Genomic DNA, 27,076 nt, shown 5'->3' with positions numbered 1-27,076 from the left:
AACCAGAGAATGAGGTTTTAGAGGTGAGTAACAATATTAAAAATTCTGGGTACTTACAACAAGTCCCTGGCTCCTGGGCTGGTAGTTATGGACCCTAACCTAGCCTAACTCAGAAAAACACCTCCCTACTGCACATGCATAGCACCTAAGACCCTATTCACACCAATAAGGGACATAAAAGAGTGAAATAAGGTTTTAGAGGTAAGTATGGAAAATACAATACAATATGAAACATTCTGGGTACTTACAAGTCCCTGGCCATCTTGATGAATAACCCACCTCCTCTCAGACTCTGACAGTAAAAAGGAGTACCTGAAGTACGGTACCTGCAGTACACTGTACATGAAGTCTTGCACTGAACTTAGTCATTTGCACTCAGAATTCCATTCTCTTAACACTGTGCACTCTAGTCTTACTTGCGCTCCATTGAACCATAATGAAATAAGTGTTGCACTCTGCACTTAAGTCTTTGCAATCATAAATCCATTTTCTTAACATTATACTGTACACTCTAGTCAAATTTGCACTCCATTGAATGTCAGTAAAATCAGTGTTGCACTCTGCACTTAGTCGTTGCACTCATAATTCTAATTTATTAACACTATGGACTGTTTTCTTCACTGCAAAACACTGTAAATACCTGTGTGGTCTAGTGGAGAGTTCTTGTCGTTTAATCACTGTCAGAGTCTTAGAGTAGCTGATGCAGGTGGCCTAGGGGTGCCTCGCTGGGTCGTGGTGATGGAGTACCCACTGCAGACCACTCTGAAGACAGGCGCAAACTCAAGTCAAGTGGTGACTCCACCGTGCCTGATGTGCTGGGCTGTGGCTCGGAGGATGAGGGCCTGTCTTGGGGAGGCAATGGAGTGGAGCCAGGGCTGGGCACAGCGTGGATCACGGATCTGAAAAAGCTGTCAGTGGTTGATTGACAAGAGGAACGACGATTTTGGCAATTAATGATGCACTGCCTGAAAGTGCGCGCTTCCTCCACAAGTCCCAAGGGCCCCATCTCCCTGTTGCAGTTCAGGTGTTCCAGGTAGTCCAGAACGAACTCTAGATGTTCCCGGAGTGCGCTCAGCTTGGGGATGGCTGGAGTAGTGGCACACTGAGAGGAGTCCGCATCATCGTCGCCATCATCGTCAGAATCTTCAAGCTGGGTACTGACGCCTGCAACTGAAGATGCAATCACAATATCAGACATGGTCTGATACCCAGGATCGCCCTCGTCGTCATCCAACCACTCATGCACTTTGTCCACATCAACATCGTCCCCATGCGCACTTAGACGTGCATGGAAGTCATCCACGTCAAAACCTAGGAAATCGTGCTCCTCATCCGTTCCGAGAAGCAGACAAGGCCAGCCATTTTCTAGAGTCTTGACAGGGACTTCCTTCCATACACTGGCCCAGTTGTAAATGGCAGACTTGTTGTTGTGGCGAAGGTTTTCCAAAGTCTGCTGGCCTCGTGTGTCCTGTCCCTCCGAGGCTCGTCCTCATCCTCGAGAACAACCATCACCTTGTCCAGAAACTTCCTTCGGTACAGCCTCTTCATTGCCACGATCAGTTCATGGTCCATTGTTTGGATGAGAGCAGTAGTATTAGGTGGCAGAAACATGCACCTAATGCGGCCATTCTCAGCCACCAAGTCCTTGTCACTCTGGTGAACAGGTGCATTGTCGTAGAGAAGGAGGGCCTTTATCTGGTCATGCGGGATTCCCATTTTCTCCGTCTGGTAATAGATGACCTCCTTGACAAAATGGTGGTGGAACCAGTCTTTGAAGAAGTGGGCAGTGAACCATGCCTTCAAAGAATGGTACCAAATGACAGGAAGGACATCCATCACCCCACGAAGACACCGAGGCTGCTTTGCACGGCCAGCAATAACGGGCTTAAGCCAGTGCATGCCGTTAGCACTGGCACAACACAAAGCAGATATCCGTTGCTTGGAGAGCTTGCGGCCAGGTACACGCTTCTCCGTCTGCTCGGCTAGAGTGTTTGTTGGCAAAGAGCAACAGAATAAACCAGTTTCATTAGCGTTGTAGACTTGACTGAGAGTGAGGCCCTCACTGTTGATCAAGCGCTTCACCTTGTGCCGAAACTCCTCTACTCCATCCTCGTTGGCGTCCAAAGCTTCGTCATGGCCTTATGGTCGGTAAGGCCATGTCGTAACTTGAATGCGAAGAGCCAACCTTCGGATGCCTTGAAGTCTAGGGCATCGTGAAGCCTTGCAAACTTCTCAGCAACAGCCTCCAGCTCTGTGCCACGCACCATCACACCAGCAGCACGTTGCTGTCGATACCAAATGAACGTGGAGCGGTCGACTTCTGAATGCCGGAGAGTAAACATCATCTCTCCACGGTGCTTTTGCTTTTCAACGAGAAGTCAGCCGTGTACTGCATGAGTTTGTCTTGGGATCTCTTGATATCAAACAAGGTAGATCAGGCCAGGTTGAATTCACGAAGGATGCGTGAGGTTGACCATCCTGCGTCCACCTTGTCCAATATCTCCCTCTTCTTGTCCAGAGTCAAAATCACTCTCTTCCTCTTCTCAGGTGGCGGCGCCATCATCACACACTAACAAGAGGCACGAGGCAGCAGCAGAGCCTGCAGCAGGTAATGCACCACCACAAAAGCGAGCACGTGGGCAGCCATGATGACAAGCATGCACTCACAACAAGAGACGGACGGTAAGTTGGGAGGATGCAGGGGCGCTCTAGCGGACGGCGGCGGAATTACACACCAAAACATAGCTGGTCCGCGCCGCACGCACCGAGTTCAAATTACGGGCAGAGAAAAGTCAGATTTTTAAAGATTTGTTTTGCAATTTTTGGCTAATTTTAGGAATATTGGATCCCGGGACCAAAATATGCGGTAAGTGGGGATGTCCGGATAGTACGGGGATTACTGTACGCAGCTTGAAGAGTCCGACGATGATGCAGACTCCTCTCAGCGTGCCACTACTCCAGCCATCCCCAAGCTGAGCGCACTCCGGGAGCATGTTGAGTTCGTTCTTGACTACCTAGAACACCCAGACTGCGACAGGGAGATGGGGCCCCTGGGACTTGTGGAGGAAGTGCGAACTTTCTGGCAGCGCATCATCAATCGCCAGAATCACCGTTCCTTACATCAATCAACCATTAACAGTTTCTTTAGGTCCCTGACCCCCGCCGTGCCCAGCCCTAGCTCCACTCCACTTCCTCCCCAAGACAGGCCTTCCACCTGCAAGCCACAGCCCAGCACATTGACCACAGTGGGGTCGCCACTGGACGTGAGTTTGCGAGCATCTTCAGAGTCACCTGCAGTGGGTAGTCCATCACCACGTCCCAGTGACGCACCCCTCGGCCACCTGCAACACTTACTTTCAGACTCTGACAGTGAATAAACCGCAAGAACTCGCCATTAGACCACATGGGAATTTACAATGTTGTGCAGTGTAAAGAACATAATGTGCAGTGTTAAGAAATTACAATTCAGAGAGCAAAGACATAAGTGCAGAATGCAATGCTGTTTAAAGTAAAGTACAGTAGAGCGCAAGTGAGAAAAGAATGCGCAGTGTTAAAAAATTAGAAATCAGAGTGCAAAGACTTGAGTCCAGCAGTGGTGAGTTTCAAGTACAGTAGAGTGCAAGTGAGAAAAGAATGCTCAGTGTTAAGAAATTAGAATTCAGAGTGCAGAGGCTTAAGTGCACAGCGCAACAGTGGTGAGTTTCTTCTAATACAGTAGAGCACAAGTGAGAAAAGAAGTCGCAGTGTTAAGAAAATAGAATTCAGAGTGGAAAGGATTAAGTGCAGTGCAACACTGGATTACTGTAGGTGTTTCAGGTGCATCTTATTACTGTCAGAGTCTGACAGGAGGTGGGTTATTCATCGCGACGGCCATGGACTTGGTGTAAGTACCCTGAATATTGCTAAATATTTTCCATACTCACCTCTAAATCCTCATTCTGTGGTTCATTTTCATTTTTTGTCATGCTGTCTGTCTCGTGTTTGTGTGAATAGAATCTTAAATAGGTGCTATGAATGTCCGGTAGGGAGTTATGCTGGTGGTTTTCTGAGTTAGGCTGGGTTAGGGTCCATAAGTACCTGTCCAGGAGGCTTTTTCCCAGTTCCCAGGAAAACCCAATTTCCAGACATGCCTTTGGCTTTATTACATCAGTTATTGGAGGGTTTATCATCATCATCATCATCATCATCATCATCAGCCATTTGAGTATCCACTGCAGGACCGGCCTATCCCAGCCGAAGTGGGGACGATACAGCCAATGTATCTCTACCAAGTGGCTTAGGCTGTCTGGTAGAGACTGTATGTAGGGTGTGAAGTGCTTGTAAGTGTAATTGTAGTGTTGGAGTGGCTTTGGATGTGTATGTAGTCTGTGAACCAAGTGTAACCGCCCCCGCGAAAGCCGACTGGGTGCAAGCATACTTTATAGTATGTGACACTGGTTCAACCACAGCACCCCTGATGTCCGCCAAGCAGTACGTGGCCAGGAGAGCGCTCCCAAAGTTTTTTACCCTGGCGGGGCGCGAACCCTCGCTTTCCAGTGTGCGAAAACGCACACTGTACCACTGTACCACAGAGGCTCTTATATATTTATATATATATATATATATATATATATATACACAGTACAGGTAAGCCCTTAATTCACACGAACTTTTTTCACGCGATTTCGGTTATCCACGAATTTTTCGTACAGTAATTAAAACATAAAATTATGGTATTCAAATAAATAATTTTAATATACAATAGAAATAAATAAAATGTAAAAATGCCTACCTGCTGCCTGTGTGCATACATATATGTATGTATGTGTGTGTGTGTGTGTGTGTGTGTGTGTGTGTGTGTGTGTGTGTGTGTGTGTGTGAGGTCGGTCTACCATGCACCACACAGTCAGTTTGAATCCGACGGTCGAACCATGCATGACTCGCGAATCGTTATTTGTGGCTTATTTTTCTGCCTTCCAGTGATTGCTTGCCTTGTCTGCCAACATGGGGCCTAAGCATAGTGCTAGTGATGCATGTGGTAACACACCAAAACGGACTCGTAAAGTGATGTTGCTGACAGAGAAAGTTAAAGTGTTGGACAAACTTAAGGGAGGAATGTCGGCGGCAATTCTCCATCAGGACGATTCCCCATCATTTATTTACATACCAGTTTATTTAGCAAGTACAGTACACTAGTTTTTTACTTATATGAGTTATAAAATCTCCCTGAAAATAAGTTAATAAAGTATTAATTAATCAGTAATAAGTATAATTATAGAATGACAGGGAATCGTCCGTGTTTTGATGATGAATTGACTTCATGGTGAATTGTCTCTGAACCGTGTGTTTGGGTTGAGTCAACTGTTCTTACAATAAAGAAGACAGAACGTAGCATACGGGAGTCAGTGAGGGTTAGTGCACCAGACTGTGCTAAAGTGTCTCCACCTACGCCTGTGAACTGGCTCAGAACCGGATGTTTGGGGTGAATGAGTCAACTGTTTGGACAATAAAGAAGGCAGAATATAGCATATGGGAGGCAGTGAGGGTTTGTTCACCAGACGGCTGAAGTGTCTCCACCTACGCTTGTGCTTGTCAGGTTTCAGTGTTAAATTTCTTACATTATTGTTGTTTTTCATACTTTATGCTAGTTTATAAGGTGTATGTAGTGCATAAACGGTATTATTCAGATGTAATATACTTAGGAGACATGCGTAATTATGTGCACACAAGGGCAGAATGTATACGCGAATTTACCACATACGTGAAGGGTCTGGGAACGTAACCCTCGCGTGAATTAAGGGCTTACCTGTACATATATATATATATATATATATACAGTGTATATATATATATATATATATATATATATGCAGTATATATATACAGTAATCACTCTAATATCCGGACGCCCAATAACCGAACATCCCCACTAACCGAACCTTATCGTCCTGGGATCAAACATTCCCAAAATGGTCCGAAAATCCAAAAAAATTGGAAAAAAAATCGATTTTTTGCCGTCCGTAATTTGAACTTGCCGCGCGCGCCGCGTGAGAGCATTGTTTTGGTTCGTCATTCCTCCGACGTCCGATAGAGCGCCGCTGCATCCTCCCCACTTCCCGCCTGTCTCTCACCGCGACAAGAGTCACCGCTCGACGTGAGTTTGCGGCTGTCTTCAGAGTCTTCTGTAGTCGGTACGCCATCACCACTACCCACCGATGCACCCCTTGGACGCCTGCCAGTGATACTCTCGGGCTCTGACAGTGAATAAACAGCAAGAACTTCTCCACTAGACCACACGGGAATTTTGAGTGTTGTGCAGTGAAAAAAACGGTGTGTTGTGTTAAGGTTTTCAAGTTGGGAGAAAAGACTAAGTAGAAAAGAAATTTAACGTAACTAACCTTCTTTGTTTTGGCTTTGGAAACTTAAAAAAACTTGGGAAAAGTTTATGTGCAACACTTAAATTTAATGGAACATTATTTGGACTAAAGTGAACACTGTGAAAAGAACGGACTTCTGTGTGTTAGTGACTAAGTTCAGTGCAAGACTTCAGGAAGAGTGTAGTGCAAGACTTCAGGAAGAGTGTAGTGCAAGTGCTTCAGGAAATCGTTCTTACTGTCAGAGTCCGAGAGGAGGCGGTTATTCATCGAGGTGGCCAGGGACTTGCTGTAAGTAGCCAAAATGTTTCATGTTGTACTATTTCCCATACTATATTTACCAGAATGTTTCATATTGTATTTTTTCCCATACTATACTTACCAGAAAGTGTCATACTGTACTTCTTTCCATACTAAACTTACCTCATGCATGTGCAGTAGGAATGTGTTTTTCAGAGTTCGGTTAGGTTCGGTTAGGTTAGGTTCGGTTAGAGTCCATAAGTACCAGAATGTTTATTAATGTATGAACATACTTCAAAACCCACATTTTATGTGTCTATTGCATTTATTTCAGTCATTTATGTGCCTTATTGGTGTGATTTGGGTGTTAAATAGGTGCTATGCATGTCCGGAGGGAGTTGTATAGGTGTTTCTCTGTGTTAGGGTCCGTAAGTACAAGTCCATAAGCTGGGGCCCAATATCCGGACAAAACCAATATCCGAACCTACCGATGGCTCTATTGATCCGGATATTGGAGGGGTTACTGTATATATATATATATATATATATATATATATATATATATACAGTAATCCCGCATATTTCGCGGTAGTTACGTTCTTGTAACCCCCGCGAAATGCCAAATACGCGAATACTCTATTAACAATTGAATCTTGCACTTGTTTCCAACATGCTATCCATCACACAGTCCATGTCCATACTGGTTGCGAGAGAATTCGCCGTCAGACAATTCCCATTCAAAACATGGACAATTCCCCGCCATTCTATAAATATACTTATTATTAATTAATGAATTCTCTTATAAATATACTTATTATTAATTAATCGATACTTTAATAACTATATTTCAGGGGATCCAGCAAAGTCTATGTTCAATAGCGTAGGCTCTGGATATTATTTATTAGTTGCACCTTTAGTCAATAATTGTTTCTTCCTCGCTGTAGTCGCCTTTGAATTATATTCTAGCGTCGTCCATAGCTATCTTCATTAATGAAGGCGAATTGTCTTGTTTTTGTTGTGACGGCAATTTGCCTTGACAGCGAATTGTCCCGAAACCTCCACACTCATCCCGAAATACCTTCTTACAAGATTGAAAGTGAATACTCCATTATAAAGGAAAAACGTAAACACCGTACTGTAATACACAATTATCTACACATTTATTCACAAAACAGTACAAAATAAAAAGAGGCAGTAACTGGTGATAGCAAACACTTGCATGGTCGTATGTCCCCCAACTCACACAGTCGCACCTCCCCCGACCACTGCCAGCTATTTACTGTTTGCTGCTAGCCACCAATGCCACTCGAAGACTCACAATCTGACAAAATGATTTTTCAATCATTACACCACAAGTTAAGTTGAAATTATTAAACTTGTTACCTGACTTTTTTGCTCAGTATCACGTACTGTACGTATTTTTTTTTTTTTTTTTTCCAAGGTGTGCACCACATAAAACTTTAATTCACGTCCATAAGTACAGTAATATTTTTAGTTAATGTCTGTTTGTTATCATTTTACATACCTTTAGTTACAGAAGAGTTTCACTCAGAGACATCAGACGAGGCAGGGGAGTTAGGAGAGGGATCATCAGCTGACTCGTCCTCCATGCATGAATCATCCATGCGTGGTGAGGCAGGAGAGGATGAGTTGCCGGATGTAGATGGCAGGGCAGATGCAGGGCTGCGTTGGTTTTTCTTTGAGAAAAACATAATTATTGGAAGTTGCTCTCTTTCACGTTTCATCTCCTTCATTATTTCATGGTAGGGAGCAAACACAGCTTCCATCCCATTCTTCACTTTTAATGCCCTGTCCAGTGATGGGTCATACAACATTAGCAGGGAGATAGTATGCCTCATACTGCGAGTGATTTCCCCAAGCTTTTCTAGTGTCCACGCCTGTGGTAACTCATTTCTACCAGATTCCTCTTCCTCTTCATCTTTCTCTTCTTCATTGAGCAGTTCTTCCAATTCTTGTGTCGTCATTTCTTCTCCTGCATTCCCCAGCAGTTCCTCCCGAATTTCATTTTCTTGCAGGTCAGAAAACCCTTCACCTCCGACAGTCCTCGAAATATTTTTAATTCTTATAAGTTCAGCATCAACAGTTGGGAATCCTGCAAAGTCATTCACGACTGAAGGCCACAATTTCTTCCAACAGGAGTTGATGCAGCTAGCAGAGAGTTCCTCATGGCACTGTTGAATTAACATAATGCAGTTGGCTATGTTGAATTTCTTCCACCACATTTTGATGTTATCTCCTTCTTCTATGCCTTGTCTAATCATAGCAAAGCTTCATGCCACGTATTTTGCCTTGAAAACAGCAATGATGCCCTGATCAAGTGGCTGAATGAGTGATGTGGTGTTCTTTGGTAGAAAAACTACCTCGATGTTAGGGTGTGCAAATTTAATTGATTCAGGGTGACCTGGGCAGTTATCTATTACCAGAAGCACTTTAAAGTCTATCCCCTTTGCCTTCAAGTATCTTTCAACCTCGGGAACAAAACAGTTATGGAACCAGTCACTGAACAATACTGCCGTCATCCACGCTTTCTTGTTGCTACGATAAAACACTGGCAGCTGATTTAAGTCTTTCCCTTTAAGTGCACGTGGTTTTTTAGCCCTGTATAGCAGCATAGGCTTGATCATATGACCAGCTGCGTTCCCACAGAATAGCAGCGATACTCTGTCCTTCTGAGCTTTAAATCCAGGTGCCTGTCTCTCCTCTCGAGATATAAAAGTTCTGCTGGGCATTTTTTTCCACCACAGCCCAGTCTCATCGGCATTGAAAACTTGTTCCGGCAGATACCCTTTGTCCTTCACTAATTTTTCAAATTCTGCTGGATACGTTTCTGCTGCCACATGATCAGCAGAGGCTGATTCGCCAGTAATCCTGAGATTGTGGAGTGAGAATCTCTTCTTAAAGTTCTCAAACCAGCCTTTGCTAGCCATAAATGTGTGCTTCCCATCTCTCTCTCCATCACTGAAATGATTGTACAAATCCTTGGCCTTTTCTCTGATCGAATTTGTGTCAACAGGAATATGTCGGCGGTTCAAATCTTCAATCCATATGTTCAGAGCCTTTTCCATTTTAATCAGAGCATTATCACGAACATGTTGTGGCACCTTTGCTGACGTTGATGCACAGCTAGCAACTGCATGTCTTATTTCTTTTTCACTTTTCTTAATGTAACGCACTGTCGATTCGTTCACTCCATACTCACGACCGCATGCGGCGTAGCTCATGCCACTTCTTAGCTTGTCCAGTAACACAATTTTCTCTGCTAAAGTCTTAACTTTTCTTGATCGTTTTGTCACTTTGGAGTTCTTACTGATTGTATTATTAGCCTTCAGTGAGGCTGGCTTACGTCCTGGGGCCATGTGGAAATAACGTGGGAGGCCAAGTGGCTTGTATCACAGCACGGTTACTAGTGCACCAAGCAGGTGAGGAGGACAAGCGTGGACTGAGGGATGCAGGGCAGAGGGACCGTGGGAAAGGGATAGAGGGTGGCGTGAGTTTACCGCGCTACAATTGGAAACGGCGGGAATTTAAAATTTTTTGTTTTCTGTATATTCAAGGATATTTTTGTTGAACTTATTAATGCTAAGAAAATCTGCGAGAGGGCAAAACCGTAAAAAAAAAATCCGCGAAACTTACGGGATTACTGTATATATATTTAGATTGATAGATAGATAGATACAGTAATCCCTCCACTATCCGATGTAATAGAGCCAAAGGCATGTCCGGAAAGTAGTCTCGTCTGGAAAGTGGGCACCTTCTTGCTGGACTGGTACTTAAGGTCCCTAACCCAGCCTGACTTTGAAAGCCACCTAAATAACTCCCTACCGGACATGCATAGCACCTGTGTAAACCAGACTACCTAGGGAACAGCTACTACCTATTTAAGACCCTATTCACACCAATAATGGACATAAAGCATTAAATAAATGAAAAGGAACCAAAGAATGAGGAATTAGAAGTGACTGTACCTCAGCCAGGGTACTTACAGCACGTCTGTGGCCACCTTCTTAAGGCTTTGGCAGTGGTGAAAATACTCTTGAAGCACGTACAGTAATCCAGTGTTGTGCTGCCCTTAGTTCTTTGCACTGTGAGTCATAATTGTTTAACACTGCACGTTGTTCTTAACTGCACCACGCCAGTTTGAACTGCCAATTTCCACTCCACAGTTAATCCTTTGCACTCTAAATTGTTTTTTAACACTGCACAACACTGTAAATTCCCATGTGGTCTACTGGCGAGGTATTGCAGTTTATTCACTGTTTATTCACAAAAAATGAGCACATGTGGCTTCCAAAGCGATAAGCATCTACTCACGATCGAAGTTAGGAAGTAACTGTTGGAGTTGGAGTGTTGATGACGGGGAAACAGAGTTGCCAGATCGCAACGGCCACGTTACCAAACCCCTCAGTTTTCATTACCAAATTCTTAATTCTAGCATTTATTCTTCACTAATTATATATACAAGTGGAAATACATGTAATCACTCTTCTTATAATTAACAGCTTGTTGATTATTTTCACGGTATGTTGGCTAGCAGATTAATCAGAGAGAGCAAACAATCCGCCATCTCCATCCTGTGTATCCTCATACACGTGAAAAATCTGGTTGGTAATGCATTATTCTGGTTCATTACCAAATGAATTTTTCAGTACCAAATTGGCCTACATTTGTTAATGAAAAATGGCAAATGGGAACCCTGACAGGGGAGGGGGAAGGGGGGAGGAAGGAAGAGGTGAAGGGTCCGTGGTGTAACAGCTGTTCGGTGCTGTGTGATAATTTCAAATTAAGGGTGGGGAAAAATTTGGATTTTGGGAGGATTTTTTTCTTTTTTTAGTCATTTTTGGGTTCCGAAGGTCTAGGCCCACAATGTCCGGTAAGTGGGGTGTCTGTATATATATATATATATATATATATATATATATATATATATCTATCTATCTATCTATTGCCAGACGCCTCAATCCCGTTCGGGGTGGCCAGAAACAAACCTCCTCCACGTCGCCCTGTCCCCCGCCATTTCACTGCCCTGCTCCCAACTCACTCCCCCCTCTCTCATATACCTCTCCACCCCATCCCTCCATCTCATCCTCGGCCTCCCCCTCCCTGTTCCCCCCCTCCACCTCACTCACATACACTCTCTTCATCAGTCTTTCACCCTCCATCCTCTCCACATGGCCAAACCACCTCAGTGTATTCCTCCTAACGCTTCCTATCACATCCACATCCACACCACAACGCTCCTTTATATTCTCATTTGTCAGCCTGTCTCTCCATGTGACTCCACAGGCTCCTCTTAAATAACTCATTTCCACTGCGCTCACTCTTGACTTGTGTCCTTCCAGCAACGTCCAAGCTTCACTTCCATACATTAGAGTTTGTATCACAATACTGTCATGTAGTAACTTTTTCACTTCCATGCTCACTTCCCTGTTTCTTATCACTGCTTTCAAGGAACCAGCAACCTTTCTTCCCTGCTGTACCCTTTCAAGCACTTCACCCTCCAAACCTCCATCCTTACTCATCACACTACCCAAGTACTTAAACATACTCACATTTTCCAATTCCTCACCATCCAACCTCGCTGTACATTCACTGACTTCACCTCTCTCAAAGACCATCTCTTTACTCTTCCCTACATTCACCTTTAGATTCCGTTTCTTATACACTCTCCCAAACTCATCCACCACGCCTTGCAGCTCCCCTTCGTCTTCACTCAACAACACAGTATCATCTGCAAACAACAGTACAGGGAGTTTCCAAACACTATCCTCTCTCACCAGGGCCACTCCAACATCCACTACCCTACCTTGTACCTCTTTTATTACCCCATCCATGTACAGATTGAACAACCATGGAGACATGACACATCCCTGTTTCAACCCAACTTTCAAAGAGAAAAATTCACTTAGTTCACCATCCACACGCACTGCAGCCTTCGCACCATCGTACGTACTCTTCACAGCATTCAACAACTTCCCATCTACTCCATATATTCTTAACACTTTTCACAATCCCTGTCTATCCACCCTGTCATATGCTTTCTCCAAATCCATATGTATATAAATATATATCAGTATATGTATAGATAGATAGATAGATTTAGACATCTGAGGCTGCCTTGCGGATAGGTGAACTCATGGCCGTTGTTCCTTTGAAAGTTGAGGTTCTGTTGTAACGTTACTGTAATTGGTGGGTCAGATGTGTATCATTATATGACTTTGGTTGGTCCAGCCAAACAGATGATCCAGCAAGGCCTTGGAACCAAGGGTGCCAAAAAAAATCAGTGATGTATTAACTTATAATGCACTGGTACATTTGAGAACTCCAGACGATTTTACCAGCTATATCTAATTTTTTTTTTAAATCACAAAATACAGATATAATGTAATTAGTGGCTCCTGACTGATAAACTCATCACTGCCAGATTGCCAAAACAACCCTAAGCTCCAAGATCCTGGCACAACACAAGGATTTCTTTGCTGGGCTGGCTGTGGATGCTGTGCTGCGACTGCGGGGCTCAGCCAACCTTGACGCTATACAAATTATAAAGAAGACAGGTGGCACCTTAGCTGACTCTTTCTTGGATGAAGGTATGTATATAGTATTACATGTACTCAACGTGGCAGCTGTATAGTACACGGTACTTTCAAGTATCAAGTACTGTACCATGGTATGGCATGATGTATGCTTTTTTATACATACACTCAACCCTCGATTTGGCGGACCCCTATTTCCCGCATTTCAGATTTCCTGGACATGGGCTGAGGCTGGACAATATTATCAAATGTCAGACAAATGCCCATACAAGTCCGGGATTCTCAGCAAAAGTCCGGCCATTATTCTCTCATATAAAACCATAAGCAGTCTGGTGCACAACACAGTATAATTTTAGCAAGGTTTTGACTCGATAAAGGCCATTTGTAACACACACAAGAAATTATTTTCATACATGAAACGCATCTTGGCCACCAACCTGCTTCATGCCACCAGCTCCTAACTCGTGGCAATATCCCATTTGCCTCTTACCTTTCTCAAATGCCAATATAAATAGTTTCTTGCATAACACAGTAAAGTTTAAGGAAGGCTTGGACACAATAATATTCATAGGTGATAAAAAATATATATAATTTCTTATGGACAAAGTCAATGGGATCCATCCCTACTCACTTAGCTCACCCGACTCGGTGTGACTAAATACCAAATCGGCACTTTTCACAGGAAAATATTTTAATTTTTTTTGACACAGTGGCTCATATACACCGAATTATCTGAAATCTACTTTAAAAATTTTACTTAATATAAATTAAAAAATTAGGTTTCAGAGCTAAAATGCACGAATGTTAGCGGATACTTCACCTTCAGATCGTCAGTGTTTATATCTCGGTCAGCTGAAGAGAGGTTGGCTAATGTTAGCAGATATTTCCCCTTCAGATCATCAGCACACCATGAGAGGCTTCTATTTTGCATAAATATTTATTTTGAGTACAAAAAATGTATCTGCATTGTAAATCAACATTTATCCGAATCAAAAGTCCATCAGGGTGTGTTGTTAGGCTAGAGGCAAAACACTTCTACTAACTTTTAGAAATTTTCACTCTGAATCCTGATTTTCTATTAATGATTAAATTAAGCACAAATTTTTGACTGAATTTCAAATAATTAGATGTGCAAACCTATATGGTGATAAAGATTAAAATATTTTCCGATTAAAATTGCCGATTCTGTCCAAGATCGAGATCACATTCGATGATTGTTTGTATCTTTATCAGCTGATTAGTAGTTGGCCAATGTTAGCAGATATTTCCCCTTCAGATCATCAGGACGCCTTGACAGACTTCTATTTTGCATTAATATTTGTTTTGAGTAAAAAAAAAAAGGTATCTGCATTGTAAGTCAATATTTATTACAAAACAAAAGTCCGTCACGGCGAGTTGTTAGGCTAGAGGCAAAACACTTATGCTAACTTTAAGAAATTTTCGCTCTGAATCCTGATTTTCTATTAATGATTAAATTAAGCACAAGTTTTTGACCGAATTTCAAATAATTAGGTGTGTAAACCTATATGTTGATAAAGATTAAAATATTTTCCAATTAAAATTGCCGATTCGGTCCAAGATTGCGTGTTGGTATCTCGGTCAGCTGATTAGTGGTTGGCTGACCTTGTAGTGCTTCATTCCTTGCTCATTTTCCTCTTTTTCCTCAGCTTTCTGATCTTCTTCTGTCATACCCTCCACATTCTCATCAACAACTGTCTAAACAACCATTCTTAGGGTTGTAGCTAGCAAAATACGGCTATTGTGTCAGTTATTATTATTGTTATTTCATCAGTGTTATTATTTTATGTACTGTGTATGTTAGTTATGTTGGTATAGTTAGCCTACTTTCCAGAATGCTCTAGATTATCGGAATAATTGCCAGACAATATTGGAGAATTCAGACAAAGTATGGTAATGGTCCGGGGAATGGTATGTGGAGCCGGACTTTTGTCATTCCCGGACTGGTCTACCCCCCTTTTAGTCCAGCAAATTGGGGGTCGAGTGTATATACACATTTGATTGATGAATGAAATGAGACCTTGCAGTATACCAGTAATGGCCATAGCTGCTGTATGTCATACAAGCACTCTTACTCAGTACCTAGGATGTGTGCAAGATAAATCCTAATGTTTATTGTGTGCATGGTAAATGCTGCTGGTGATAAATTCACTAACTTTTATTGCATCCAGTAACACAAATTATATATATTAATATGGTATGAATGCACGTTATACAATTACTTCTAAAATAATAACAGCTAGTTCCAGATTACACCCTTAGAGTGAAGGTACCTGAGGCTAGGCTACTGTAGTTAAGCACATTGTTGGTTAGATATCCGGCATACCCCTTTTATAGTATTACATGACTGAGAAAACGAGTTGCTTCTTGGGGTTCAGACATACATACTGTACATGGTTGAGTTTCCACTTGGATTGGGGCATGCTAACTATTACACCACTGGCTGAACTTGGATTATTTTTCTGGTCTGGAGTAAAGATGCACCACTAAGAGCCTCACTGCCTTGTATTTTACTCTTGGTGCAAGCAGCACCATACTGCCTGTAGGAATGGGAGTGAGATTGTGTATGTGACCTTGTCATTTCCCGATTCATGTCTCCCAAAAGATCGAAGAGCCTTGCTGTGGATGTCCCACTCATTTTGTATTTAGGAAATAAGGTTTCATTGATAATGATGTTCAAATCATTAATAAATTTGTCTCAGATTCAACACTTACTATTCATCATATTTAGTAACACTCTTAGCAGGATGTTAACTCATAAACCTGGGAAAGGACAACTTGCCCATTTCACTAGGCTAACTCAGCTGGTGGTAGGTGGTGGCGACGATCATCCACTCATATGATGTAGTGCTGCTTACTCCTTCCTTCCTCTTTCATATTCTGTCTCTATGTCAGCCCTTGTCTTTCTGCTTCTCCCTTTCCTTCCTGTCACTTCTTATTTCTCTTCTTTCCACTACAGCCGACTGAATGATAAGCTTTTTTAACAAGATGAGCAGAGGAAGGAAAACTAAGTAAAAAGAATAATCTATACACCAGATTATAGGTTTCCTCCCTTCATAAGAAATCTGTAACAGTTGGACTTCAGCAGCTGTAGGTTGAAGTTTGAGAGGGGGAACTATTCTGGGGAAGTGAGTTCCAAAGAGATGCATTTCTAGAAATAAAAAAATTCTAGTAGGCAGAAGTTCTGCAAAATGGCAGTCCAGTCATTAGCGTAACCGGATGCCCGTGTAGCACGGGGGAAGGCATGGTGAGGCGGCACAGTGGATGCAACTGCATCTGAGCATTTGCCATAAAAGTATCAATAAAATAATACAAGGGAGGCAGCATTATTTCATAGTTGAGGGGATGTACTGGCAGTTCATTGGAATTGCAGGGTTATTAATCAGTCTTACAGCTTTGTTCTGAATTTTGTCCAGTTGGTTTATTGGGTAATTATTGTGCTCCAATCGGATTGAGCCGGTGAAGTTTTATATCCAAGGAGTGGTTGGGGTTGATTGCTCATGTAATGTCACTCAGGAATGAGTGAGGCTGGGCACTCTCATCTTAAATGTCAGGACCAACTGCCTAACCCCAGGCTCTTATGCTCCTCATGGGGCAATGTAGGATTGGATGATGGATGGATGGATGGATGTTTTAGTGCAGCCTCACCACATCCATTCCACAAGGGTGAGCAGTATTCAACCATTTACAGTGCTGGGTGATAACTATGTATCCTAATTATGGGGTGAAGTGGAGCCTATTATGGTGCTCCTGTTAAGTGGGTAGAGATGCGAATGCAGCATCCATCCAAGAACCAAACCTCCACACTGTCCCCTACACTGAGGGGACATCAGTTCACTGCATGGGATGTCCCTGCAAGGTAGTTGCATGCCTGCAGTAGTAGTAGTTGTTCCCTAGGCAGTCTGGCCAAACAGCCCTGAGTCCCTAAGGAAGGCCATGGCCGAGACCAGGCATTCCCACAGAGCTCTCAAGGAGTGAATGTTGTGTCGTTGGCATAGGTGATTGTGTGCAATGCAGTCTTCCATAATGTGCTTAATAGTATTGGGTGCTGTGTTACATCCTGGACAGGCATCAACGACGGAGTCATCCAGCCTCCTGTGATAATTTAAGAGGGCTGGATGATGCCCACATCTCAGCCTGGCCAGGTGGACCCTGTCCTCACGAGGGAGATAGAATTCAGAAGGGTGGATATCGGGAGGCCGTGCACGAAGCTGTGTGTTGTCTTAGTGACTGAGTGGAGCGGCGAGTGATGTGGGAATGGATATGTTTCTGGAAGCTGGTCTGAGGTGGGCGAGGGGAGAGAGATGACGGTATTTGTGTATGATATTCTGTGCTGGGTGTTGTTTTGATGTTCCTTGGTGTGTGTGGATATGCTGCCATGTAGTGTAGTAATGTTGTAGGTTTGTGGAGGCTTCAGCGAGAATTTGGGTGCCTCTCATGTCTAGATGATCCTTGACTTTAAGGACTTTGGTTTCTTAGTGTAGGTGGTCTGTGGGTGTAGTAGCTGTGCAGCCTGTGATTATTTTTAGAGCCTTGTTCTTTATGGTCTGTAGAGTGTTGTAGTGTGTTTTAGTGAGATAGAAGCGCAAGCAGGGCTTACATAATTCATCACTGAATGTATATATTGTTTGTATACTGTGGTGTTGGTTTCTTTGTTGTGTCCAAATGTTGTATGGGTAAGAGACCTCAAGGCATTGAGTCTTGGTGTTAATTTATCTTTAATGTTTGTGATGTGTTGTTTAAATGACTTTGATGTATGTTACACCAAGGAAGTTTGTGTGTGTGTGTGTGTGTGTGTGGTAGGGGAGTGTTGTTTATGGTGAGGTGTGGAAAATGAGTGGGTTCTGCTGTCCAGTTTGTGAGAAAGGACACTGTAAATTTGGCTGGGGCTATTTCAAGTCTGTTTGTGGTGAACCATTCGTGTAATGTGTTGAGGTCAGGTTGGAGGATGTGTGCGGCTGTGTTTGCCTTTTGGTTTGTACATGTAAGTGTTATGTCATCTGCATAGGAAGCTGTGTGAATCTGTGGTATGTGGGGTGTGGGTACGTCGTGCATGTATAGGTTAAAGAGTGTAGGGGACAAAACAGATCCTTGGGGGACGCCATTTGTGAAGTTTCTGTCTTCGAAGACTGACCTGCAAATGTTATATGTGCACATCTGCCTGCTAAGTAGTTTGCCAGCCATCTTTTTGTGTTATTGTGCATGTTTGTGTTGAATATTTTGTTTATGAGGTTGTGGCGTGGGATGGCATCAAAAGCCTTGCTAATGTCTAGTGTGACTAGGAGTGTTCTGTGTGGTGTCCTAGCTGAATTCATGTCATCCAAAACTCTCTGTGTAAGGTCTGTAAGAAGAGTGTTTGTGGAACGTAGTGGCCTAAAACCATGTTGTAATGAGGCTAGGGGTGTGTGAGGTGTAACTAGTTGTAGTACCAGTCATTCAGTGACTTTGGAAGGGGTGCAGAGGAGTGTGATAGGGCTGTGTGAGGAAGGTTACGTGGGGAGTCTTTGTTGGGTTTGGGGATAGTGAGATAATTCCATGCTTCCAGATGTTGGGTATTATGTTGTGTAAGTAGCTGTAGTTTGATATGTTGGTGATTGTTTGTATGCCTTGTGGTCCATGGTGTTTATGGTGTATGTAGCTTAGGTTGTCTGGTCCACGGGCAAATGAGTGCTTAAAGTTGCTAATGATGTGCTTCGTCTGGTTGTAAGTGAAAGTTTCGAAGTCTGGGTCTGTGGGGAACTGTCTCTTACGTCGGATGACACGTCAGTTGTTGTGATGGCGGTTTAGATGGCTGACATGTGAAAAGTGATTGATTAGAGTGTTTGCTTGTTGTGATGGCAGCATGTGATTGTGTAGTGTTGTTGTTGGAGAGTGTGATGCTGTTTTGTGTTTTGTAGAGTTTGCTGGTGTTTGTTTTGTTATCAAGTGTTTGGAGATAATTATTCCAGTTCCATGTTTGCTGTTCTGATATTTTATTATTTATTTGAGTGTTGAGTTCTTGTATTTGTTGTATGGAGGCTTGTGTATGGGGTGTTGGGGAGTGTCATAATATGTCACGTTGATTGATGAGGCCTTGAATTTCTGGTGTGAAGTTGGGATTGTGTCTCTCTGTTGCCTGTAGGAAATTGTCTTTTGTCTGCATTTTGAATAATTGTATTGAAAGTGTGGACAACAGTGTTGATGTTTGTGATGGATGTACTGTTTAATGTTTCAAAGTGTTATTCTGTTTCATTTGTGAAAGCCTCCTAGTTGGCTCTCTTATAATTAGTGTATGTGTCTGTGGCCAGCTGGGCTGATTCTGGTTTTGGTAGTGATGATGAGTGGGAGTTGGTCAGAGCCAAGGGCTCTGACCACTCTCCAGGATTTAGTGGGGGTGAGGTTTGGGGAGCAAAATGTGATGTCTGGGGATGATGGAAGGAAGAGGGCTTGGTGTGGGATATGGGTATGTTGATGGAGATTATTGAGTACGAAAAGATTTTCTGTTTGGAATTGTAATACTAGCCCTCTGTCTGTGTCAGGGTTGTTGACATGCCAGGCTGATGCCTTGGCATTGAAATCACCACCCAGGATAATGTTGGGTATGTTAGTGATGTGGTGTATATGTGGAGAGTAATTGTGTGGTACTGTGGGGGACGATTGGGGGGGAATGTATGTATTGGCAATTGTTATGTGTGATTTGTTACCAGTATGTATTTTAATTGATTGTATTTCTGTTGTGGTGTCATGTGGGGAGAGAAGTGACTGTGTGTGTGCACTGGTATCTGAAAAGTTGATGGATTTGTGTGCCAGGGTGATGAGTCCACTGCCACTGCCATCGGCCCTGTCTTGTCTAATGGTGGTGAAATTATGAAATGTAGGTGTATTTTGTGTTCTGTGTAGTTCTGTTTCTTGTTCAGATGGCAGTGTGTATGTTTTGTTGTTAGATGAATTGTGAAAGTTCTTGTTTTTTTATGTTTATGCCATCTATGATTATTTCATGTTTTAGTTGTGTGTGCAATGTGTGTTGGGTGCTGCAGCATGGGGGGAAGGTGGGGGTTTGGGTGGAGGGGAACGGGTAGGAGAAGGTTGTGATGGAGGTAAGGATTGGGATGGATTAGATTGGGATGGAATGGGAGGGTTTGGGGGATTGGATGTTATGGGAAGGATCAGTGGGTTAGGCTGAAGTGGTGTGGAGGAAGGAGTGGGGTTGGTGGGGGGGTTAATGGGTGGGGGGAAGGAGCATAAGGAGCAGGTCCAGGTGTTTGTGTAATGTTTTCTGGATGCAAATGTTGTGCAGGTGTAATGGGTCCAGTTCTTGCAGGAACTGCACTGAACTGAACCCTTTGTCTGTTGGCTTGAAGTGATAGGTTTTGAGCATGTTGGACATGTAATTGTTGGTGGATCCTGGATCACTCTCAATGTCCCCATCTAGATGAAGTCGTTGAGAAATGACCACTGGCAAGTCATTTCTTGGTGTAGAAACAACAGTGTTGTTATATGTGTTGTGTTGAGAAATGTGGTACTTGCCTGGGCGACCAAAGCCACTCCCAGGTTCCCGGGCCCCATGAGGGGCCGGAGGGTTGGTCCCCATGCTGTCTTCCTCTTCTGCGTCGACAGCCTCTGGCGGGTAGACCCACGGCGAAGACGCCACCGCTTCAGGCCTGCTTGCCTGCGGTTGATGGGGCTGCTTGGCCAGTTATACCAGGGTAGATCAACGACAACAGTAACCCTGCTGACATCACCATCATCATCATCCGGGCCTCCTTTTGCATCCTAGGTCATGGTGAGGAGTGGCAGCATCCAGACAGCAAGAGTTTGCCAAGTTCCATGGGCCATGCTTCCATTCATTCATCATTCAAGCCCTCGAAATCCTGGCTCCATCTGATGGGCTGAAAAAATATTCACCACCTTCTGTAGCTTCTCATAAATGTATCTAGTACAGTAGAGTCTACATACAACAAGAGATAGATTATGCCAAACCTCGTGGAAAATCAAATTCGTGCTAAAACATGACATATATTTACGTGTAAAATAGGGGGTTAGGTTCTAGGAGCCTTATATTTTTCGTTAAAAATATACAGTGGAGTCTCTTTTATCCGAAATTCTTTTAACCATAATATGTCATTAACTGAAAGTTTTACTAAACGTTCTCATTTCAGTTAACCGCAAAAATCTGAAATCTATCCAAGAATTCAAACACTGCTGGCTTGTTTCGTGCCACTACTGTTATTTTATGGTTGCTCCACTAGTCACTAGAGCGAGCGTTGGTTGCACCAGCCCCCATCCACCACCTCGGAAGATTTGGATGATATGGGAGATGATGTGGATGATTTGGAAATGATTGAATAAGGAAACGGAATATGAAAAAACAATTAGGTTTAAGACTTTATTTGTTCAAATTGCTTACAGTGAATTACGTAATTGTTTTGGTGAAGGTTTATTTTAGTTTATTTGAGTGAAGATTTATTGAAGTTGACAGTTTTTATTACAGTTATAAAAGTGCAGTTACATACGTAGTTATTACAGTGTATTAAGTGTTTTGGTGATGGTTGAGTGGCTTTTGGGGTGCTGGTGGTGATGGTGAGCTATATGTTGCCAGAAATGGGTGATGGGTGAGTACAATACTGTTATTTATCTGAAAAAATCAGTTCAATGAAACTTTGAAAGTCCTATGATTTTTGGATAAAAGAGACTCCACTGTAGATAGATTATTACAAATATGTCTGCCTTAAGACACCCAAGACAGTGTGTTTAGATACGATCTCACTGACTGGACACATCAGTGCATACTGCATTCTAACCTAACCTAACTGATTAGTTTCGCCTCCTAATACTCCCCATATATATTTTAGTCACCAAGGATTGCCACTAAGCCTTTTGAAAGTCCTCATTACCTTTCAAGCAAAACACTGTTGACTTAAACAATACATGAATAATGGCCCCCCAGCATCAGGCATATTTCACTAGGTTATCACATTCGGCGCTCATAAAGAAATAAAATACAGTGAAACTATTTTTGAAAGCCATTAGTCATCAACAATAAAGGGAAAAAATGCTATAATGAAGTCGTCAGCATGGAGTGATTGCGTATTTCTCACTTCTCAGATACTCACGTATGCAGTGATCGTGAATAAGAAGCAAGTCAGCCAAGCAGTATAATTTGTATGACAGTATAATTCACAAGAACTGAACTCACGTAATTAGCATACCTAACTATGTATGTCAACACGTAGTGTCTTCGCATATCGTAAGATCCGAATTTTCTCAACCAAAGACCTTCAGTTCATAACAAACATCGGGCACAAAGCTTCCCCCCCCCCATACATTGCACTAAAGACAAAAACGTGAATTTTACTGCTCCTTCATTGTTAACTTTTTTTTCAGCAAAGAAAGCTATCCATATCATAAACTCACCCGACTCATATCTGTCTGATCGTTTGCATTTAAGCTCCCACACCACATGTCACTTGGTCCACATTACCAGAAGAGGCTGGATGACTCAGTCACTGATGCCTGTCCAGGATGCAACACAGCACCCCATACTATTAAGCACATTATGGAAGACTGCATTGCACACAATCACCTACGCCAACAACACAACATATACTCTTTGAGAGCTCTGTGGGAAAGCCCGGTCTTGGCCATGGCCTTCCTTAGGAACTCGGGGCTGTTCAGCCAGATTGCCTTGGGAACAACTATTACTACTACAGTTTTACATTTTCATTTAGAATAAATGCTTTTCTTGTGTTCATAGCACTTTCAGGGTGTTTAGGCATAACTACAGTTACTTTGGAACCACATGCTCAAAGTTCTGAGAGGAAATGAGGAGCAAGGAAATAAGCAAATAAACTTTTCATCACAGCAACCGTCAACACAACACAGGCAGACTGTGGCAGGTGGTATGGGATGTGGGCTACGTGGGTCGGGTCAAGTCGAGGAAGCCAATTGGTGACTGACAAAATCATAACACACGAGTTGTATCTGGAAATCCAGTACCAAAGTGCATCCATTTCCCACAGTTTCTCTCGCACAGTTGAGTGGTATTACCATCCTATGAAATAATTATGGGAGGACTTAAATGCCCGTGTTATTGTAAGATCGTTATTTCATTTTGTCTTAAATAGAGACTGTAGAGCCAATCCGAACGCTGTCACGTTAAAAGGTGTGCCAAATCCCTGGTCATGCACATCTCCACACAAAATTCATCCAGCCAACTTGATCTCTTGTGAATCCCTTAGCCTAACCAACTTCCATACCTCTCTTCCCCACACACTAATCCACCATATCCTTCCACCTTCTTCTTGGCCTTCCTTGCCTCCTCCTTCCTTCAGATTCATTCAGATATACCATTTTCACCACTCTGTCATCCATTATCTCCTTATGACCATACCATCTCAGTACTCTCTCTTCAATTCTGGTGTCCATAGACTTCTCACTTCGCATCTTTCACAAATCACACTATTCCGTATCCTATCCACACTATGTACTCCCCATATATTCCTCAGCAGACCCATCTCCGTAGCTCTTACTCTTGATGCCACACCATAGTCTCACTTCTGTCTGTTAAAGTTGGCACTAACACTCCATGTAAGCCGTGTGCAGCTGCAACATTCAACCCTCAGGGCCTTCATGGCACTAGTTACTTTTCTTTCTTGTGTCACTCTGTTTTCCGCTTCTTTTGACATTTTCCTTTCTTTTCTATCCCAGTAATTGAACTCCCTCATCAATTCCAGTCTCTCTCCATTCACTGTAACATCACACTGGGCTTCACCTTTTCTCTCAGTAACCATCACTTTACTCTTTTCTACATTTGAGGCCCCACGTACAAGAGTATACCCATGCACCACCTTGTCGAAAATTGAGATAATGCCATCCCACAGTCCCTCAGAGTATGTACTTTCATGTGAACTTGGTGGATGTAATGTATGACCCAAGACATAAGCGTGAAAACCCATAGAAGTGACATTGGGTTTACATCGCTACCCTTTATCAGGCGCAACCACTGTATTCATTAATAAGATTATTAATGTAAAACATCATTATTTCTAGTATTATTGGAAGTAGTGGAAGCGATGAAGAAGATTAAGCTGGGAAAGGCCCCAGGAATTGATAGAGTGTGTGGTGAAATGCTTAGGTATGGGGGTGAGATTGTTGTGGAGTGGATATGGAAGTTGTGTAGATTGGCTTGGGAAGAGGGAAGGGTTCCAGAGGACTGGAAATCAGGTATAATTGTTCCTCTGTACAAAGGAAAAGGGGAGAGAGAAGTATGTGGTAACCATAGGGGTATTTGCCTTCTTAGTGTGACTGGTAAAATATATGGTAGAATACTCATTGATAGGGTTAGGCATATGACAGAGGAGCTAGTTGGAGAAGAACAAGGGGGATTTAGGAAGGGAAAAGGGTGTGTAGACCAGATATTTGTTCTAAGATGTTTAGTGGAGAAGTATCTAGAGAAGGGAAGGAAAGTGTATGCTGCCTTCATGGACTTGGAGAAAGCTTATGACAGAATAGATAGGCAAGGTATGTGGAAGGTATTAAGAATATATGGAGTGGAGGGGAAATTGTTGAGTGCTGTGAAGAGTATGTATGAGGGAGCTAGGGCTACGGTGCGAGTGGATGGTGTGCTGAGTGAGTTCTTTGATCTCAATGTGGGACTGAAACAGGGGTGTGTAATGTCTCCATGGCTGTTTAATATATATATGGATGGGGTTGTAAAGGAGGTTCAAGGTAGGGCAGTGGATGTGGGGGTGGCCCTAATGAATGAGGGTGAGATTTGGAAGCTTCCGGTGTTGCTGTTTGCTGATGATACAGTATTGTTGAGTGAAGATGAATGGGAGTTGCAAGGTTTGGTGAATGAATTTGGGACAGTGTGTAGGAGGAGGAAGCTGAAAGTTAATGTAAACAAAAGTAAAGTTATGGTGTTTGAGAGGAATGAAGTCACAGAGTGTGCAGTGAGGTTGGATGGTGAGGATATGGAGAATGTGAGTACATTCAAGTACTTGGGTAGTGTGATGAGTAAGGATGGAACTTTGGGGGATGAAGTAAATGAAAGGGTACAGCAGGGAAGGAAGGTTGTTGGTACACTGAAAGCAGTGATGAGAAATAGGGAGGTGAGTATGGAAGTTAAGAAGTCACTGCGTGATGGTATTGTGATCCCTACCCTGACGTATGGAAGCGAGGCGTGGACCTTGCAAGAAGGGAACAAGTCAAGAGTGAGAGCAGTGGAAATGAGTTACTTGAGAGGAGCATGTGGAGTGACGTGGAGGGACAGGTTGACGAATGAAGAAGTGAAGGAACGTTGTGGGGTAGATGTGGATGTGGTTGAAAAGATTAGGAGAAATACACTGAGGTGGTTTGGACATGTGGAGAGGATGGAGAATGAAAGACTGACTAAGAGGGTGTATGTAGGTGAGGTGGAGGGAGGGAGAGGGAGGGGTAGACCGAGGATGAGGTGGAGGGATGGAGTTGAGAGGTATATGAGGGAGGGGGGGGTGAGTTGGGGGGAGGGGAGTCAAATGGTGGGTGACAGAGTGACTTGGAGGCGTTTTGTCTGCGGCCACCCTTTGCGGGATTAGGGCGTCGGGCTATAGATAGATAGACTTTGTTTGTTATTGCATTTAATAGATGTAAAGTGTTTATTGTTCACATAAAAACACAGAACAACGAGGACCAGGTGAAAAAAAAATGCTGCATATTGATAATTTTTTTGAAAAATTTATAAAGCTTATGACAATAACTAGGCAGATTCATAACCAACCACTCTACAGACATTCAACTTCATCTTACAACATAAGGAACTCACAAGCTATTGGCCTGCAGTATTATTTTATGCATCTCTCCTTCCATCCTCTTCTGTCTTCCTTTCCTTCATTCTTTCTTTGTCCATTTGCTTACAGGTAACTTTACACTCCCTCTTCTGTCTTTCTTTCCTTCATTCTTTCCTCTTCCTTCTGCCTGTGGGTGACTACACTGAGTGACAAGCCAAATGGTTTCCTGTACACCAGGAAAACATGTACTATGCTGGGTGGTAACCATATGACCAAATTTCGGCGCCTGGTGGTTTAGTTTGTAATTATTGCGCTCCAATCGGAGTGAGCCGGTGAAGGTTTATATCCAAGGGGTGGTTGAGGTTGATTGCTCATGTAATGCCACTCAGGGATGAGTAAGGCTGGTCACTCTCATCTTAAATGTCAGGACCAACTGCCTAGCCCCTGGCTCCTACGCTTCTCATGGGGCAATGTAGGATTGGATGATGGATGGATGGATGGATAAAAGTAGCAGCATTGTATGCTAATATGTCTTTTTTTTTTTTTTTTTTTTTTTTTTTTTTTTTTAACAATAATACCTTTACTAAAAAGTTTTTGGATAAAGTAGAGACAATCAGCTATTAAATCATGTAAACGCCATTATCCTAGGTATAATAGTTCTTGCGGTATCATTCTCCAAAGTTGTAAAAACCTTAAACGTGATTTCCTCCACTTTTAAAAAATGGTGCATGGGTATACTTTTGCATGTGGGGCCTCATTTACTCTCAAGGCACAACACACACAGACATCTACAAAACTCTGCACAAGTCTACCAAGCTCTTGTGCGGTATTTGCAAGTAGTACAGCATCATCAGCATACAACAAATTTTGAGATATTCCATCAATCACCATTCATTACCAATGCCATCCCTCTCTCCATTACTCGTGTTTTTCCTTCTCTCATCACCCCAGATATTTATTGAACAACATGGGGCATCACACAACCTCGTCACACGCCCACACCGATCATGAACCATTCATTTAGGTGCCCACTTACCCTTACACATGCCTCACTACCATCATAAAAACTTTTGACGGCACCTAGCAGCCTACCATCTACACTGTACATGCACAGAAACTTCCACAGTCTTTCTCTGTCTACTTTGTCATATGTTTTTTTCCAGAT

General features: G+C 42.9%; 1 protein-coding gene across 1 annotated transcript in view; it reads left to right on the top strand.

Annotated features, from left to right (window-relative positions):
* The window catches only part of CCT2 (chaperonin containing TCP1 subunit 2), a 221,640-nt gene that overhangs the window by 84,113 nt on the left and 110,451 nt on the right, over positions 1-27,076 (top strand). Inside the window, exon 5 of the mRNA XM_080275729.1 lies at positions 13,036-13,201. Coding sequence (XP_080131855.1) covers positions 13,036-13,201 — 166 coding nt within the window. The remainder of the gene's footprint in view (positions 1-13,035; positions 13,202-27,076) is intronic.

The sequence above is a fragment of the Coenobita brevimanus genome, chromosome 62 (assembly GCF_032717465.1).
Source record: "Coenobita brevimanus isolate Jiangsu-jjx chromosome 62, ASM3271746v2, whole genome shotgun sequence".
NCBI lineage: Eukaryota > Metazoa > Arthropoda > Malacostraca > Decapoda > Coenobitidae > Coenobita > Coenobita brevimanus.
Note: the sequence above shows the minus strand (reverse complement) of the source record. Positions and strands in the feature narration are given on the sequence as shown.